The sequence below is a fragment of the Poromitra crassiceps genome (genome assembly GCF_964638095.1).
Source record: "Poromitra crassiceps genome assembly, chromosome: 21".
Classification (NCBI taxonomy): domain Eukaryota; kingdom Metazoa; phylum Chordata; class Actinopteri; order Beryciformes; family Melamphaidae; genus Poromitra; species Poromitra crassiceps.
Window position 1 is genome coordinate 13,196,987 of NC_139638.1, and position 19,956 is coordinate 13,216,942.

General features: G+C 45.8%; 2 protein-coding genes across 2 annotated transcripts in view; both read left to right on the forward strand.

Moving 5' to 3' along the window:
- The window catches only part of LOC310795265 (uncharacterized protein), a gene marked incomplete at its 5' end in the record, with an annotated part of 34,186 nt that extends 29,387 nt beyond the window's left edge, over nt 1-4,799 (forward strand). Inside the window, 1 exon segment of the mRNA XM_083657323.1 lies at nt 1,626-4,799. Within this exon segment, the coding sequence (XP_083513449.1) occupies nt 1,626-3,311 (1,686 nt within the window). The 3' untranslated portion in view covers nt 3,312-4,799.
- On the forward strand, nt 4,309-19,366 carry LOC310795266 (stonustoxin subunit beta-like; the record flags this gene model as incomplete). Its single annotated transcript, XM_083657324.1, has 2 exons — nt 4,309-4,351; nt 18,436-19,366. The coding sequence occupies 2 exons, from the start codon at nt 4,309-4,311 to the stop codon at nt 19,281-19,283; spliced, it is 891 nt and encodes a 296-aa protein (XP_083513450.1). The 3' UTR covers nt 19,284-19,366.
- Nucleotides 19,367-19,956: the final 590 nt, after the last annotated feature.

Sequence of the window (19,956 nt, forward strand, 5' to 3'; positions counted from 1 at the left end):
TACCATTACAGCTATGTAAAAAATATCTTACAAAAGTGTGTGTGTGTGTGTGAGAGAGAGAGAGAGAGAGAGAGAGAGAGAGAGAGAGAGACAGAGAGACAGAGAGAGACAGAGAGAGAGAGAGAGAGAGAGACATTCTAAATAGTTAATTTCCACAAGGCTTTGGAACTTTATTTTGAAAAAAAAATTGCACTTAAAGTGAGGGGGATAAGGGGGGAGAGAGATTGATTGTAAGTTTGTATTTAAACACACACTGCCTCTTTAACGCTCCTCTTCCTGTAGCCTGTACTACGAAGCTAGTTTAATGCCTTATCCGAGTAAGTTTGAGTTTAAACCTGGTTTAGCCGTACTACAAAGCAAGTTAACTTTCAATCACCATGGCAACTGACGCTGCAAAGCTAACCTGGTCGCGACCAGGTTAGCTTCAGAGGATAAGATCAAAATCCATGACAGACCCATATAATCGGCTCTCTGGAGTCACTCACCGTTCATATAAGATCGCCATATGAAAAATAGATTGCAGTCAACTGAGAATATAACAAGAAAAACATTTGTGGCTCTGTAGGCTACATAATTAAATTAAGCCTACTTACCACTTTATGTCTTAACAGCTCAACGATGCGTGGAGAAATATGATCACTATTAATCACCGCGGCGCATATCATGAATGGACCCTCAAATGGAGTGAGGGTGATATTCTCCTACATGCCAGAAAATCCGCATCGTCTCAATTCAGTTCAGCAGTTTTCTCTTTTATAGTAGGCTATTAGGCTTTATACTAGGCTATTTTATATATGAATTATTCGATCAGTGCAACCACACACATGAGTGATAGAGATCATTATTCATTGAGCATGCGTTTCTAAATCTATGGTCTAAATAGGCGTACAGATTGTGGAAATGTATAGACTGAGATTACATTTGTTGCTGCTGTATCAATGTATGCAGCTGTATCAGACAGAAATCGCTGATCGAAGTAAATCAAATGACTGTTGTGAATACAAGCTGCTGCTTTAGACAGCCCTTCAGCAGACTATCCAACGCGGATTTTCATTCTGACATTAAATCGCGGATACATTAAATATCTGCTAAAACTCTGATCATGCACTGCGCTTTCATGGAACGAGGAAATGGGTGTGGGCGTGGATCAACTCAGCTGTTCATAATGTGATTGGCTACCGCACCTCTTTCGCGTGGACGCGCGCCTGTGCACGAGCGAAAAACGTGCGCGTGCACAGGCAGATCCCAGGTCCACTTACCTAGTAAAAAACCAGCGTCGTAGTATCAGTTAACTAGATAGCTTTGATCCTGTTCAGTCAAACCAGATCAAAGGGACTTATCGCGGATCTGTTAAACTAGTTTCGTAGTACAGGGCTCTGGAATGAAGCAAAGCCTGATAACCCCTCCCTCAAACACAGCCAGTTCTATTCTCTTCACTTCCTGTTCCTCCCCTTTCACAGATCTGCTAGTTTATAGATAGGTGTAAACATGCTGTGAAGTGCAAGAGCTGATCAGCCCATTCACTGCAGATCAGCACATGAACATGAAGACAACAACAGAGGTTTGGTTTGGAGCAGAGCCCAGCTTGTTTCAGTTCAGAGGAAGTGAAACTATCTGACTCACTGTCACTGAGAAGTGAAATGGCGCAGCAAGGAATTCAGCTGGACGGGGGAAAATGGTGCTGTTCGATCTGTCTGGATCTACTGAAGGATCCGGTGACTGTTCCCTGTGGGCACAGCTACTGCATGAGCTGTATTAAAAGCCACTGGGATGTAGAGGATCAGAAGAGAATCCACAGCTGCCCCCAGTGCAGACAGACCTTCACACCGAGGCCTGTCCTGGTGAAAAGTACCATGTTAGCAGAGTTGGTGGAGGACCTGAGGAAGACCGGACTCCAAGCTGCTCCTCCTGATCGCTGCTATGCTGGACCTGGAGATGTGGGCTGTGATTTCTGCACTGGGAGAAAGTTGAAAGCCCTCAAGTCCTGTCTGGTGTGTCTGGCCTCTTACTGTGAGCAGCACCTCCAGCCTCACTATGAATCCTCTACCTTTAAGAAACACAGGCTGGTGGAAACCACGGTGAAGCTTCAGGAGAACATCTGCTCTCGTCACGACGAGGTGATGAAGGTTTTCTGCCGTACTGATCAGCAGTGTATCTGTTATCTCTGCGTGGAGGAACATAAAGGACACGACACAGTCTCAGCTGCTGCAGAAAGGACCGAGAGGCAGAAAGAGCTCGGGGTGAATCGGCAGAAAATCCAGCAGAGACTCCAGGGCAGAGAGAAAGACGTGAAGGTGCTTCAACAGGAGGTGAAGGCTATGAATCTCTCTGCTGATAAAGCAGTGATGGGCAGTGAGAAGATCTTCACTGAGCTGGTCCGTCTCATTGAGAAGAGAAGCTCTGAGGTGAAGCAGCAGATCAGATCCCAGCAGAAAGAGGAAGTGAGTCGGGCTGAAGAACTTCAGGAGAAGCTGAAGCAGGAGATCTCTGAGCTGAGGAGGAAAGACGTTGAGCTGGAGCAGCTCTCACACACAGAGGATCACATCCACTTCCTCCACAGTTACCCCTCGCTGTCACGTCTCAGTCAATCTACAAACTCACCCAGGATCGATACCCGTCCTCTGCGCTACTTTGAGGATGTGACTGCAGCTGTGTCAGAGGTCAGAGATAAACTACAGGACATTCTGACAGAGGAACGGACTAAGATCTCACTGACAGTGACTGAAGTGGATGTTTTACTGCCACAACCAGAGCCCAAGACCAGAGCTGACTTCTTACAATATTCACGTCAGATCACACTGGATCCAAACACAGCAAACACAAAGCTGTTATTATCTGAGGGGAACAGAAAAGCAACACGCATGAGTGAAGCACAGTTATATTCTAGTCACCCAGACAGATTCACTTACTACTGTCAGGTCCTGAGTAGAGAGGGTTTGACTGGACGTTGTTACTGGGAGGTGGAGTGGAGCAGGAGTGTGGTTTATATAGCAGTCTCATATAAAGATATTAGCAGAACAGGGGGTGAAAGTGTATTTGGAAACAATGACAAGTCTTGGTCATTAGAGTGTCACTGTCACAGTAGTTGTTACTTCACACATAAGAGTATCCTAACTCTCATCTCAGTTCCTCAGTCCTCCAGAGTAGTAGGAGTGTACCTGGATCACAGAGCAGGTATTCTGTCCTTCTACAACGTCTCTAAAACCATGACTCTCCTCCACAGAGTCCAGACCACATTCACTCAGCCTCTCCATCCTGGACTGAGGTGTTGGAGCACTGGAGACACTGCTGAGCTGTGTGAGCTCAAGTAGACAGGACTTATTAAAGCAGCTGTGTGTGTTTGTGTGTGTGTGTGTGTGTGTGTGTGTGTGTGTGTGTGTGTGTGTGTGTGTGTGTGTGTGTGTGTGGGGGGGGGGGGGGGTGTGTGTGTGTGTGCGCGCGCGCGCGTGCGTGTTTCTCTCTCCATCTTGTTCTCATTGCTGTGGTGTTTCTGCACTAGTGCCCACAGATCACCTGTCAATCAAACATTGTGGGCGGGACTGTGATGTCTTTTTCCAAGTTGAATTTTCTGTGGATGATGTTTGATTTCCTGTAGGTGGCGCTCTTTTCTTTGTGTTATATCAGTCAGTGATAGCGAGTATCCAAACACACACATGTATTCATATGAAAACATAAACTGTTGTGTGGCCTATATTTGATCTCTATCAAAATGAGGATTCTTAGCCACGATGAAGTTGTCTTGTTGGCTACAAACACTTTCGCATCTGACTGGATTGAGAAGTCCAACGGCTTTCTGTTCAAATGAAGCACTCAGGTCGCGACAAGGACTCTAAAAACGTCAAGGCGAGCCTGAGCCTGTTTCATGAGTTTGGGGAGAACATGGCCATGTTTGTCTCGCACTTTTTGGACAAACTTCCACCTGTTGGGTTTGTTTGGCAATATGGACGCCTCGGCGCTGCTCAGTAGAGTGGAGCAACTGAGCAGCGAGGTTTCTGGTCTGAGGAGCCCGGCCATTGAAGCACAGGTGACCGTGAACGAGGACCTGACGGCGGCTACAGCGGCTGTGAATTGCCGGGTGACAGACAGCGCTGGAGGACGGTGGAAGGAGGTCTACCCCAGACAGTCCTGGACCTCGGGACTGCGCGGCTGGTGCAGAAGCAGACGGGACCTGGTCAACAGGAGGTGACGACGGCGTTAGACCCTCCTGATGCAGCGGCTACAGAGAGCATACAACTCCCAACGCCAACGCCCAGGTCGCCGCCGTGGACTTCTGTGGTGAGAAATGGAGTAAAGAAGCCCACAGCCAAGATGACGCAGCCCCGTCGCAACGCCGCACAAACCCGGGTGAGACGTGAGCAGAGGAACACCAAGTACTGAGAGCAGCATCCCAGTGATCACTACCAAGAGGGTGAGTGTGTTTGACACTAAGTTCTGTCACTCTGCGCAGGGGCGGATATAGAGAAATATTCATGGGGGGGTGGCATGAAGATTTTAAGGGGTGGCAGAAATATATATTGCTGATTTAATCGCATAATCAATATTTGCTTGGAAAAGCCCCAAACTGAAGATATTTTAACTCAAAAACATTGTATTGCTTTGGCACGAGTGAAGCATTGAATAGACATTTCTAAGGTGGCATTAGAAATAATTGAATGAATTGTAAACATCTGTGTATAAAATCCACTGTATAAAAAAGCTTACTTGCCTTACCACATTTTTCACTTTTAGACCAGCAGGGGCGACCAAAGCTATGCAATGACTGTTGCAATAGACAGAGCCAGATTAACACCCCCAGGGGCCCCCCTACCCATCGTCCCCCCCCCCCTCAACCTAAAAACATACAAAACGCACATACAAACAAGACAAAAGCTCCTAGCAGATCAATTACTGTATATAATCGAGCATTTTCATTCATGTTTTAAAAAAAAAAGGTGATTTCAATCACAATTCACACACTATCCATAATCCATAATACACACAATAATATATATAATCTATATTTATATATGTAATAATATATATTACATATATATTATGTAATATAATATCTATCTATCTATATATATATATATATATATATATATATATATATATATATATATATATATATATATAATATAAAATATAAAATATATGTATATTTAAGAATTGTACACATTTCTTTTCAATAGATGCAGTTTTACCAACTTTTTTAAATGGAATTTGCTATTTTCTTGTGTGATATGCCTAGGGAGTAAGTTCCATTCTTGCATTCCTCTGTACATGACAGTTTGTTTCATTGCATTTGAGCTGGCTTTTGGAAGTGTAAAACATCCTGTTGTGGCATGTCTGGTAGGGTAGTTGTGTGTGTTTGAACTGAGAGATACGTTTTTAAACAGAATTGATGGAGTCTTTGTAACAAAAATATTTCTTATAAATATGAGCAATGAATAAAGCAATCTATTTTTGACAAATAACCAATCCAAACCGCTGTGCATTGTAACAACATTTGTTCTATAGTCACAATGAAGCGGTATACGTGCCGCTTTGTTTTGTACCATTTGTAATTTTTTTAGCTTATCCATCGTTACATTGGACCATACCACAGGACAATAATCAAGATTAGACAGAATTAAAGCTTGAGTTATCTGTTTGATAGAATTAAATGACAGAAAATGTGCACATCTTTTAACAACAGAAACACCCCTTCCCATTTTAACAACTAATTTATCTATATGTTTTGAACATGATAATTTATTATCCAATGTAATTCCAAGGAGCTTAGTCTCCTGTACTTGGTTAATCGCCATCTTGCTTATTGAAAGTTTCAAAACCGGATTACCACTGAGAGCATGATTTGAACCGAAAATGATGCTATTTGTCTTAGATGTGTTCAAAACTAGTTTATTTTTCTTTATCCATTCAATCACTGATTGTAATTCTGAATTTAACACTATTGTTAATTCTGTTAATGTCCTGTTGATCTCAGAGATACCGTTTCACATGAATACTCACTACTAACGTTGCCACAGTCTGTGGACGTTGTACCCAATGGCGGACTATGTTACCGTGGAGCTGACCGCAGCACCAAGGCCCCAGGCCTTAATAATCTGTCTTTTTGGAAGGAAAAGAGGTAGCCGGCACTACTTTGCAAACATGCCCGCTGACCTCTTTTCCTTCCAAAAACACAGATTATGTGCATTTTGGATTAATATTTCATCGTGTGGTGAGTACCCGAAGCACAACATGTATTTTGGCACTGTGATTTGTGTGTTTTGGCAGATTTTTAACAGCCGTACCATTAGCCTCCATTTTATGCCGATAATTACTAACTTCACAACTGTAGCTCACTGTGAACTGAGCGGACAGTGCCAGTAAGGCATGGTGTATCTTGGTTATGTTGGGGGGATGTGGCACAAAAAAGTGGTGTATCCCTTTAAAGGGATACACACACAAATGCTGCATCAGGTATCAATGGGTTACGTATTAGATTGTGGCCCTGTTGTAGAAATTTCAAATGTTACATTCGCCACAGTTTACAATGGTGCCATATATATATATATATATATATATATATATATATATATATATATATATATATATATATATATATATATATATATATGTGTGTGTGTGTCATCTTTGTTTTTCCTAAGAAAAACAATATATTTGTGAGATTTCCTGTCAAAGTGTCTTCGAGGTGGAGGCCAGTGTTTGTCAAAGAAATGGTGAATTATTTTGTGTGTTAAATGACATCACCTGCACTTTGTGAGGAGTGTAGTATACGGTGTCTTTATGTCATGTTTTATAAACTAATCCACAGATAAAGGTGTTTTTAATAAAAGATGTCATTCAGAATTGATGTTCATGCAAAGTTGTAGTTTGCAAAAAGTATTTCCTGATTCAAAATTATGTGTAAAAAAATCATTTTGATTCAATAAAGGTTACTGTCAAGATTTTATTTATTGGTTTCCTCTTCTCTCCATTTGTTTCTGACATGTCTCATGAGCTGCATCTGGTGGTGCATCTGTAGCAGTGATATGAAATGCACCACAGTAGCTTGTATCTGGCGCTCCCTAGTGGTTATGGTTTGGAAGTAGCACAGCATAAATTCGAACCTCCAATAAGTTTGATATTTATAGTGGCAAGTAATCATCAGATTACTTGGCACACTGACTGAAGAAGGGCGTCTGGCCTGAAACGTTTGTGCGGCAATAAAAAGTATCAAACTTATTGGAGTGCTGTCCTGGAGTTCTGTTAATTTTTTTGAGGATTCAGCACCCACAGAAACGATTGAGAGTTGAACGTGTTTTGTTTGTTTGTTGTTTTTTGCTGGTATTTCGACTTTATTCTATGTTTACACCAGGAGTGTCAAACATACAGCCCGGGGGACAGATCCGCACAAATTGCACTGAGAAGGCCTTCAATCCAATGTGATGCACTTGTGAAAGCTAAGGGGTACAACAGCTTTCAGGAGCAAGTTACATATTAAGTAGCCTATTCAAAGAGAATACAGGAAGTGAAAGTGAACAACATCAGAGTAGAAGGGAATGGGATCTCTTATGCTGAAGCAGTTAAAAGAGTGGAGAGAAATGATCAAGTGGAGGAAGTCGAAAGGGAACCAGAACAGAAACGGAAGAAGGTAATTGAACAAAGCATATGTGTGGACAAAAGAGGATTTCTCACGTTCATGGCCATGGTGATCAATTGTGCAGAACAGGTCAAAGGAAAAAAGGAAAAGATTGCGATGATGATGGATGCGGCGAGAAGATTTCTGAATATTGTTGACATTTCCGGAGAGGAGATTGAGAAAGCGCTGAGGGACGAATTTCCACAGACTCAGACAATAAGTGCGTCTGGGTCATAGAATGGTCATACAGTATCATGAATGGGAGGAGCTATATATCATACAGTATCATGAATGGGAGGAGCTATATATCATACAGTATCATGAATGGGAGGAGCTATATATCATACAGTATCATGAATGGGAGGAGCACTATATATCATACAGTATCATGAATGGGAGGAGCTATATATCATACAGTATCATGAATGGGAGGAGCACTATATATCATACAGTATCATGAATGGGAGGAGCACTATATATCATACAGTATCATGAATGGGAGGAGCACTATATATCATACAGTATCATGAATGGGAGGAGCTATATATCATACAGTATCATGAATGGGAGGAGCTATATATCATACAGTATCATGAATGGGAGGAGCTATATATCATACAGTATCATGAATGGGAGGAGCACTATATATCATACAGTATCATGAATGGGAGGAGCTATATATCATACAGTATCATGAATGGGAGGAGCTATATATCATACAGTATCATGAATGGGAGGAGCACTATATATCATACAGTATCATGAATGGGAGGAGCACTATATATCATACAGTATCATGAATGGGAGGAGCACTATATATCATACAGTATCATGAATGGGAGGAGCACTATATATCATACAGTATCATGAATGGGAGGAGCACTATATATCATACAGTATCATGAATGGGAGGAGCTATATATCATACAGTATCATGAATGGGAGGAGCTATATCAATCAATCAATCAAACCTTTATTTAACCAGAAAATAAAAAACCCATTGAGACCAAGGTCTCTTTTACAAGGGTGATCTGGCCAAGAAGGCGAAAGCACGTATCACGTCGTACAAAATACACAAGTACAAATACATATACAAAAAAAAATTCTGTCATACAGTATATATATATCTACTGTATATATATATAATTTCTGTCATACAGTACTATATATCATACAGTATCATGAATGGGAGGAGCTATATATCATACAGTATCATGAATGGGAGGAGCACTATATATCATACAGTATCATGAATGGGAGGAGCTATATATCATACAGTATCATGAATGGGAGGAGCTATATATCATACAGTATCATGAATGGGAGGAGCACTATATATCATACAGTATCATGAATGGGAGGAGCTATATATCATACAGTATCATGAATGGGAGGAGCTATATGTCATACAGTATCATGAATGGGAGGAGCTATATATCATACAGTATCATGAATGGGAGGAGCTATATATCATACAGTATCATGAATGGGAGGAGCTATATATCATACAGTATCATGAATGGGATTCATACTATATACATGATGAACACTGTCAATTGCACTAGGGTGAATTTCCCCATGGGATAAATAAAGGACAACTTAATAACTTCACCTTTTTCTTCTTGTTGTTTGTATGTGTTTTATGTCTGTAATTCCTGTACATATAACAGCAAATGTATATGTATTGTATAATATTGAAGTGTGCCTTTATTACTTTTCAAACTAGTAATAATGTTACTAATCTTAATCTGAGTGTTGACGGTGATACCCATCCGTGTTTCATGTCTGTCTCTTTTATGTTTTATGAATTCAGAGGACCGCAATGGAAATGAGCCTTGGGCTTTATTGTGTTTTTATCCTCGGCGATTGTCTGTTTTTGTATTTGTGCCCTGTTTTGTTGACATCACCAAATAAAGTCACTCAATCAATCAAACCTAACTATGATGAAGACATCAAAGTCCAGTAGGTGGCGGTAATGCACCATTTAAGGATGCCAACTGCTAATCAAATCTATAAAAGAAGAAGAAGAAGGCGTGGAGCCCCCCCACTGTCTGCAGCCAGCCAGGTACTCTGCACTCTACTGCGCGGCTTGAAGCAATAGGCTACATGCACAACTTTTTTACTTCCTGAAATTAGTACAGCTTCTTTATTTCCTGTCCTACACTATTGGATGAACTGATTAATCAGGTGTGCCTGATCGTTGTTGTGACTGCAGCACACCTGACATTAATCAGTTCATCCAATAGTGATGACAGGAAATAAAGAAGCTGTACTAATTTCAGGAAGTAGTGGAGTTGTGCATGTAGCCCATTGAGGTGAGTGAAGTAGGTAGGCGAACTAACTTGTCTAACAAGTGTGTTATTTACTGCGACAGAAAGAGGTTATTCACGTCACTTGCTTGCTAGTTGCTTGTCAGGGGGGCTGAGGGGGGAATCGATAGGCAACTTTTGACCCTGTAATATAGCCATGCTGCTGACTGCTAGTTAGCTGCTGATGGACCATCCACGTAGCATCATGTAGCCTAAATGAGTGTGTTGGCCTTTCAGCTGCCAGTAACGTTAGGCCTGGCGAGGGAAAGCGCATGCTGACGCAGCAGGTATTCATAGTAGTTTATTTTAATTTAGGCAAGTACCTATAGATTATTTTGAATTGTCAAATTCGAATGGATACACATCAAAGGTAGTTGTGTAAATGCAAGAAAAAGCTTTGTCCCATGGGATGCACATGTCCAACATATTGTAGCGTTCCTGATACTTCACGAGGCAGAGGCTTCTTGCTGGTACAGGTTCTTTATTCACAGTTATTCATATTCACAACTCTCCGCTGTTGTCATGCTCATAGATAGCAGCTTCCCCTTAGGCAGTGCGCGGAGACTGACTGCACATGCTCAGTCTCCGTCCGGAAGTGGTCCCACAGCATAGTGCTCCCCAACATAACACTCCCCCACACAGTTCCTATCTGTAGTGGAGACACTACCATTGCTCACCACTATGTGTGTACTGCTGATTCGCTACATACTCCCCGCCCAACAATAAGGTCAACGCCCACGTTGACACCACATCACACCTCCCCTGTACCAACACTCCCAGCATCTTTTTTTTCTTTTTAACAGTTCTTTGTTTTTTAACCACATCTTATGTTTCCATCTCAGGCTCTTCCCACGTCTCCTCCCCACAATATCTCATGCCATACACATCATTCACTTTTCATTATAACACTTCCAACCACCATCTCCTCCTTATTTTTTTTTTATTTTTTATTTTTTTTTATTTTTTTAGTACAACTCGAAGTTGCTCAAATGTCCTGGAGCCCTTGGCTCTCTCCGTGGCCGTGTTAGTCTCTGTGAACCTGCCGGTGGGCCTGACCCCACCTGCAGTGTCTCTGGTGCTTCAAGTCTCTGAGTGGGGCCCGCCCGGTCATGGCCGGACGCCCCTCTCTGTGGAAACAGATTCTTTCTTTCACTCTGTCTAAGTGAAACCGCTGGGCGGCCGAGATCTGGGGGAAGGGTGCACCCCCCCCGGTATGGGGCCAACCTGTCTCTGTGGAGTACCTTCTTGCCACCAAGTGGCATCTGCACCCGGTACACCACCTCCCCCATTCTCTCCATCACCCTGCATGGGCCTGTCCAGTGACAGTCCAGTTTAGGGCTACGCCCTTTTTTTCTCCGGGGTGTGTACACCCACACCAACTCCCCCCCCTGGAAATGGTTTCCCTTTGCCCTCACATCATAGTTCCTTTTTTGTCTCATGCCCGCTTTCTCTAGCTGGGTCCGAGCGAAGTTGTGAGCGGACTCTAATCGATCTTGTAGCCTCCTGGCATACTCTCTCCCCGGGGGAGCGTCCAGTGCATCCGGTGGCTTGCCGAACGCCATTTCTGCTGGTGTCCGCAGTTCTCGACCTAACATGAGCAGGGCGGGTGTGCAGGAGGTGGACTCGTGTGTTGCGGATCTGTAGGCCATGAGGATGAGAGGCAGGTGCGTGTCCCAGTCCCTCTGGTGCTCCTCCGTGAGGATGGCCAACTGCTTTTTCAGTGTCCTATTGAATCTTTCTACTAGGCCATCGCTCTGGGGGTGCAATGCTGTGGTCCGTGTCTTTCTAATGTTCAGTTTCTCGCACATGGTGGCGAACACTCGTGACTCGAAGTTTCTTCCTTGGTCACTGTGTAGGGTCTCTGGTGCTCCGAACCTACTGAACATGCCTGTGACTAGTGCGTCGACCACCGTCCCCGCCTCCTGGTCGGGCAGCGCGTATGCCTCTGGCCATTTTGTAAAGTAGTCCATAGCTACTAGGACGTATCGATTTCCACTCTCTGAGCGTGGAAACGGCCCCATCACGTCTACCCCTACCCTCTCCATGGGGGCTCCTGCTGCTAGCTGTTGGAGCGGGGCGCGAGACTGGTCTAATGGCCCTTTGTACGCCGCGCAGAGGTCGCAGCGCCGACAGAAGTCCTGTACGTCTCTCCTCATCCTCCCCCAATAAAAGCCTTGTCTGATGCGACGGAGGGTTTTGCTCACCCCAAAGTGGCCCGCCCCTACTGTCCCATGGCAGCTCCTGCACACCTCATCTCTCAGTGTCGTTGGCACTACTTTTCGCCACTTGTTTTCTCCCGTTGCTGGCTCTTTCCAGCACTTCATCAGCACTCCACTGTTCAATCTCAGGGTGTCAAACCCTGCCCACAGCCCTTTGGTTGTGTCGGTGGCCCCCGCCACCTCCTCCCATTGCGGCTTCTGGCCCGCTTCTACCCACTGCAGCACTGGTGACAGCTCCCTGTCGTTTTCCTGGTGGCCCTTCCAATCTGCTGCTTCTGCCATCCGCAGTGTCTTGCACACTGGCCCATCTCCCGTGTGGTTAGGGCAGACTCTAGCGTCTTCTTGGAGCTCCCTCTCTCTCCCCTCTCTCTTCTCACAGTACACACACCCCCTTTCCGCGCAGGGTCGTCGTGACAGGGCATCTGCATTTACGTGGTGTCTCCCTGCTCTGTGCTCTATGGTGAAGTTATAGTCCGCCATTCTCTCTAAACAGCGGCACACCTGTCCCTCCGGCTCCCGGAAGGACCACAACCACTGCAGCGCTGAGTGGTCGGTCCGTATGGTGAACTGAGGCTGTCCCAGGAGGTAGTATCTAAAGTGTCTCAGCGCTTCTACGACTGCTAGGAGCTCCCGGCGTGTGACGCAGTAGTTTCTTTCTGTCTTATCAAACGTCTTACTGAAATACCCCACCACCTGCTCCCCCTCCGGCCCTGCCTGGGACAGCACGGCCCCCATACCTCCATTGCTGGCATCAGTGTCTAATAGGAACGGCAGTGCGGGGTCTGGTGCCCTAAGCACGGGGGTCTTGGTCAGCGCTTTCTTGAGGGTTTCGAACGCTAGGTGGCATTTTGCTGTCCAGTCGAAGTCTGTGTTCTTTTCTTTAAGCCGGAACAGTGGCTCTGCGATGTCAGAAAATCCTTTTACAAACTTCCTGTAGTAGGATGCTAACCCTACGAAGCTCTCGAGTTCACTTTTGTCTCTGGGGGTGGGCCATTCTGAGACTGCCCGTGTTTTTTCCTCTAGAGTGCGGATGCCCCCCTCGCCGATGCCATGTCCCAAGAACTCTACCCTCTTCTTCAGGAAGTGGCACTTATCTGGGTGTAGCTTTAGACCCGCCGCTGCTATTTTCTGTAGGACCTTTCGTAATGCTCCCACCGCTGCCTGAAACGAGCCCCCGTGTGTCAAGATGTCATCTAAGTATACGACGCATTCTGTTTGGGGAATGTCCCCCAGCAGTTTCTCCATTAACCGCTCGAACGTTGCGGGTGCGTTACACAGCCCGAAACTGAGTACTCGAAACTGCCACAGTCCTCTCTCGGTGCGGAAGGCGGTCTTTGGCTTGGCATCGTCGCAGAGGGGCACCTGCCAGTACCCACTGCGGAGGTCTAGGGAGGAGAACCAGGCTGACTCCCCCACTATGTCTAGTAGCTCCTCGATGACGGGCATCGGGTACGCGTCTTTTTTTGTCACTTTGTTCAACCCTCTATAGTCTACGCAAAATCGCATCTTTGCGCTATTTTTCTTTTTTACCAACACTACTCCCGATGCCCATGGGCTCTCTGACGGCTCGATGATCCCTGCCCTCAGCATGTTTTCTACAGCTTCGTTCGCTATATCTCTTCTTGCTGCTGGAATTCGACGGGGATATGATCTGATGGGCCGCGCCCCTTCAGTGTCTATTTGGTGTTCTACCAGGTGAGTGCAGCCTAGTTCATCGTCCGACATCGCAAAAATGTCTTTGTACTCTTCTAGTACTCTCCACAGTTCGTCGCTCTGTTGTGGTTCTAACCCCTCGCTCTGACGTTGGTGTAGTGTCCTGAGCATTTCTAACCTCTCTCTCTCTCCCTCTGCCTGTTGCATTGGCTGAGGGCAAGTGTTTGGAGGTGGGCTAGGGGCGTGGTTTTGGGGGGGGGCTGGGTCTGCTAGGTGGGGTTTATGCTCTACGGTGACGCGGTACACGGTGATGTTGTTAACGTTAGGCCGTTCCCTTGGAACGGTGGGCGGTTGGCTCATTTGGACTACCGTTCCTTCTGCAAATGTCAATGTGCTTCTTCCTAGGTCTACTGTGCATTTGTTCATCGTTAAGTAGTCTTCCCCCAGGATGCAAGGCCCCGCCATTTCTACCACCCACACCGGAAAGTCCACTGTCTGTCTCCCCACTGTTATCATTACGTGTCCCCTCCCCCTCATTGGCATTAACTCACCGGACACTGTTCTTAGCAGCTGTGCTGCTGGCTGCTCCAGGCGCATCCCCTCGGGCATCATGTTGACGTTCACCAGCGTCGCCATACACCCCGTGTCCACCAGGGCGGCGCAGTATCTCCCTTGTAGGTAGGCTGGAACATGGCAGCCGTTCATCGCGCGCGGCCCGCTCTGCATGTTGACAGCTCCGGCGATGTCGTCTACTTCGGGGCACGGCGGAGCCCCACCTCTCTGTTGCTGTCGGTGGGCTCCCTCCTGCGACGCTGTGGCTACGGGGACTGTGGCATCGTAGACCCGTCTCGCCCCATCTGGACGGGCCCCGTACCGTTTCCCTGGTTCCACGTTCTCCGGCGGCAGTCTGCTTCCCGATGACCGGGACGCCCACATCCCCAGCAGATCATGCTCCCTCTAGCCCAGCTGTTGTTCCGCTGGGTGGGCTGTCGAGCGGGGTTGGGCTGCAGGGTCGCTCTGCGGAGCAGTTGTTCTTTGAGCTGTTGTACTGACTCGGACAGTTCTTTCACCATGTTGCCTTGTTCTGCCAAAGCCGTCTTCCACGCTGGCTCTTCTTGTATCGGGCTTTCCGCTGCCATTCTCACTACGGGGACAGCTCTCCCCTCTTCGCTGTTCATGGCCCAGCCCTCTACTGTCTCTCTTTCAAACGCCAGCTCTAGCGCTATTTCTAGTGTCTTTGGCCGTTGCAGCATTACTTGCTCTCGTAGCCCCCGTGGCGCGATAGCCTGGACGAAGTAGTTTCGGGCTAGCTCGTCCAGTGCTTCTGGCGGCAGCCGGCTGTATACACGCCGGCTGAGGATCTCAATGTCTGTGGCTAGCGCCCGCAGCGACTCCCCTGGTCGTCTACGCCTGTTACACAGTTCTGCGACCATAATGCCTTCTTCTTTGCATCGTCCGAAACGCCTCCTCAGGGCCGCCATTACCACGTCTAAGTCTTTGGTATCTGCCATTGCTGCTACACATGTTATAGCTTCACCCTCGAGTGACATTACCAGATGACTGGCTCTCTCTCCCCTCGACCAGCCATTCATTTCCGCTGCTACGTTGAACATTGTGCAATATGGCTCCCATTCGCCTTTACCGTTGAATTTTGGCGGGGTGATTTCCTTTCTTCCTCGCCGCCCGCCGTCCTTCGTCTCCTCGACCCGTGTCCCGTCTTTGTCTCCGGTTCTCCGGCTAGCTTCACCGGGCCATGGCACAGCCTCCATGGCTACAGCGGTGTTGTCAACCCGCTCGATCTTCACTCTCACCGGCCTCGGCTCTTCCGCTCTCTCCGCCGCCTCGTTAGCCCGCCTGCTAGCCTCTTTGAGCCGCGGGGTAGCTTCCGTGGCTACGGGGATATCGCCGTTTAGTTCGGATTTTATCATCACAAACCCCAGGCTTGCTGCTGCTATCCCCGCCTGGATCTCTGTGGTAGCGGCCGCGTCTACCCCGTCTTCTTTCTCCTCGGGTGCTTGGTAGTCCGCCCCGGCTCTTTCTCTTCCCGCCTCCCGTTTGAGTCTTTGCTTCTCTCTCTTCAGGAACTTGTTAACCATCTTGCCGATTCTGGAGGTAATTCACCGTTTTAAACTTCTGACGCCAATGTAGCGTTCCTGATACTTCACGAGGCAGAGGCTTCTTGCTGGTACAGGTTCTTTATTCACAGTTATTCATATTCACAACTCTCCGCTGTTGTCATGCTCATAGATAGCAGCTTCCCCTTAGGCAGTGCGCGGAGACTGACTGCACATGCTCAGTCTCCGTCCGGAAGTGGTCCCACAGCATAGTGCTCCCCAACATAACACTCCCCCACACAGTTCCTATCTGTAGTGGAGACACTACCATTGCTCACCACTATGTGTGTACTGCTGATTCGCTACAATATCCTCCCATTTTGACTGAATGGCTGCTGGTGCTGCACATAATTTCTTTAAAGATACATATGAAACGGATACATTTTCTTATTTATTTGTTTCTTATTTATCCATGTTGTATCCTTTATGTCAGGGCAGCATACCATTTGTTTTGTATTTAATAGTAGCTTCCTCTTCCAGTAGCCTGTACCATGAAACAAGATTACTGGCTTAGCGAGGTAACTTCAGGTTTAACCCTAGTTTTGCCATACCACGACGCTAGTTAACTTCTTATTGAGATAGATCACCATAGCAACTTATGCTGTACGGCTAACCTGCTTTGTAGCAGGTTAAGTTCAGAGGATAAGATCAAAACCCATGAAAGACCCACCTGCTTACCAATCAGCTCTCTGGAAACAGCCAGTCACCATTCATATGGTCCCCATATGAAAAATACATTGCATTCAAATGAAAAAGAAAAAAAAAGGCTCCTGTTGAATTAATCAAGGACTGAAGCCTTGCACTTGTTGCAGGCTACATTTAAATTAAGCCCTACTTACCACTTTGGAATATGTTTTTATATTCATTTTTGTGCTCTCAAGTAGCCTAGATACGTTGTTTGACCCCGCCGATCGATTGCAGCTGAATGGTGAGTGAGAGAGTAAACCGGCATAAAAGGTTACATAAACGTCTCCAAAGCGCACCGTGCCGTGTGCGCAACAGAGCTGAGGCTGACGTTGGGTTGGAAATGGTCATACATGCTAGAATAGCCTACTACATCTAAGCAATTTAATATGGGATCGCCTGCACACAGATTATTCATATCTAGGCTACTCCTGCATTTTGCAGCTGCAACTGTGTTGCTTTTGGCCTGTATGATGTGATTGAACTTCATATTTCCAGCATCATTATATGGAGATATGCGACTCTGCTGACAATAGCCTATATATGTGTGACCACAAAATAGGCTATTTTTTATAAATTAAATCTATGCCTGCATGTACCGTGTCGATTCAGTTCAGAAGCCTTTTTAAATTTTATTATCATTCTTTTTTTTATTGATTAGCCTATAGGAATTATTCAATCAGTGCGACTAAACACATCATGAGATCATTATTATTCATTGAGCCTAAATGGTCTATACATACGCATTTTGGACTGAGATAGATTACACATTGCATCCACTCACAAAAAAGACATGCCGGTTTTATTGAGTTTATTGAGAGGGTGAATTGAGCTGCTGTAGGATACGTGGAGGAGGCCGAAACCGCTCTTCAAATAAATGGCTGATGTGGATAAAAGTGGTAACTTTAGACAATCATTCGGGAACAGACTAATAATAGCCAATGCGGATTTTGATTCTGACATAGTAGTAGTTGGCTTTGAATGAATGAGGAAATAGGTGTGTCTGGCGCTGTAAAAGCTTAAAAACCACGCCTCTTTTGCGGGCACGAGCTCCTGTGCACGAGCATTTTCATGTGCACGCGCTCTCAACTTGATTAGAAAAACCTGGTTCCACTTAACGAGTGGCGATCTACGTTGTGGTACAAGTTAACTACAATCGAGCAATCAAGGGACAGATCCTGGATCTTCTTATACAACATTCGTGGTATAGCCTGCAGGTCTGGAGTATAGCTGCAAAGAGTTGATTATATCTAAAGGAGTCGCAAGCGTTATACTAATATGAACTCATCATACAACATGATTTCACCCCCACTATTCAAAAGATCATTCAAAAATGATATTCCTTTTTCAAACATTGATTCAATAAACATAGGTGTATCCTTAATTAAAATATTTCTATTGTACCATAACAATTGGCTTTGAATTTCACAACATGATTCAGGTTGATGATATTGGTATTGAAGCCAGCTGCCCATGACCTCTTCTAACTATTTCCTGTTCCTCCCCTTTCACAGATCTGCCAGTATCTGACTCACTGTCACTGAGAAGTGAAATGGCGCAGCAAGGAATTCAGCTGGACGGGAGAAAATTGTGCTGTTCGATCTGTCTGGATCTACTGAAGGATCCGGTGACTGTTCCCTGTGGGCACAGCTACTGCATGAGCTGTATTAAAGACTGCTGGGATGCAGAGGATCAGAAGAAAATCCACAGCTGCCCCCAGTGCAGACAGACCTTCACACCGAGGCCTGTCCTGGTGAAAAGTACCATGTTCGCAGAGTTGGTGGAGGACCTGAGGAAGACCGGACTCCAAGCTGCTCCTCCTGATCGCTGCTATGCTGGACCTGGAGATGTGGGCTGTGATTTCTGCACTGGGAGAAAGCTGAAAGCCCTCAAGTCCTGTCTGGTGTGTCTGGCCTCTTACTGTGAGCAGCACCTCCAGCCTCACTATGACTCCTCTACCTTTAAGAAACACAGGCTGGTGGAAGCCACCGTGAAGCTTCAGGAGAACATCTGCTCTCGTCATGACGAGGTGATGAAGATGTTCTCTAAACTACAGGACATTCTGACAGAGGAACGGCCTAAGATCCCCCTGACAGTGACTGACGAGGATGTTTTACTGCCACAACCAGAGCCCAAGACCAGAGCTGACTTCTTAAAATATTCACGTCAGATCACAATGGATCCAAACACAGCACACAAACGGCTGTTATTATCTGAGGGGAACAGAAAAGCAACAAACATGGGTAAAGAACAGTCATATAATAATTCTAGTCACCCAGACAGATTCACTGACTACGATCAGGTCCTGAGTAGAGAGGGTCTTACTGGCCGTTGTTACTGGGAGGTGGAGTGGAGCGGGAGGGCAGTTTCAATAGCAGTCTCATATAAAGATATTAGCAGAACAGGGAGTGAAAGTAGATTTGGATACGATGACAAGTCTTGGTCATTTGAGTGTGACAGCAGCAGCAGGAGTTGTCACTTCATACATAAGAGTATCACACCTCTCATCTCAGTTCCTCTGTCCACCAGAGTAGGAGTGTACCTGGATCACAGAGCAGGTATTCTGTCCTTCTACAGCGTCTCTGAAACCATGACTCTCCTCCACAGAGTCCAGACCACATTCACTCAGCCTCTCCATCCTGGACTGAGGTGTTGGCACACTGGAGACACTGCTGAGCTGTGTAAGCTCAAGTAGACAGGACTTGTGTCTGTCTGTCTGTCGCCATTTTCCTTAGACTGGGATTTATGCATTGTGAAACTCCTGAAGATTGTACCTGGGTCTGCCTCCACACCACTAGGTGGAGACAAAGACCCATGAAAAAGCTATTTAAGCACTTCCTTTTGTATGTATTTTTCACTTTGACGAAGGCCCGAACCAGGCCGAAACTGTTTGTCCTAATAAAAGTTGTCCACGGGAGCTATTTAAACTTGTGTTGCGAGCCCTTTTTTCATTTAGTTTCTGTGTTTTACCTTCTTTTTCTCTCTCCATCTTTGGTGCTTAGCTCTCATTGCTGTGGTGTTTCTGCACTGCACTGCCCACAGATCACCTGTCAATCAAACATTGTGGGCGGGACTGTGATGTCTTTCCAAGTTGAATTTTCTGTGGATGATGTTTGATTTCCTGTAGGTGGCGCTCTTTTCTTTGTGTTATATCAGTCAGTGATAGAGAGTATCCAAACACACATGTATTCATATGAAAACATAAACTGTTGTGTGGCCTATATTTGATCTCTATCAAAATGAGGACTCTTAGCCACGATGAAGTTGTCTTGTTGGCTACAAACAATTTTGCATCTGACTGGATTGAGAAGTCCAACGGCTTTCTGTTCAAATTAAGCACACAGGTCGCGACAAGGACTCGAAAAACG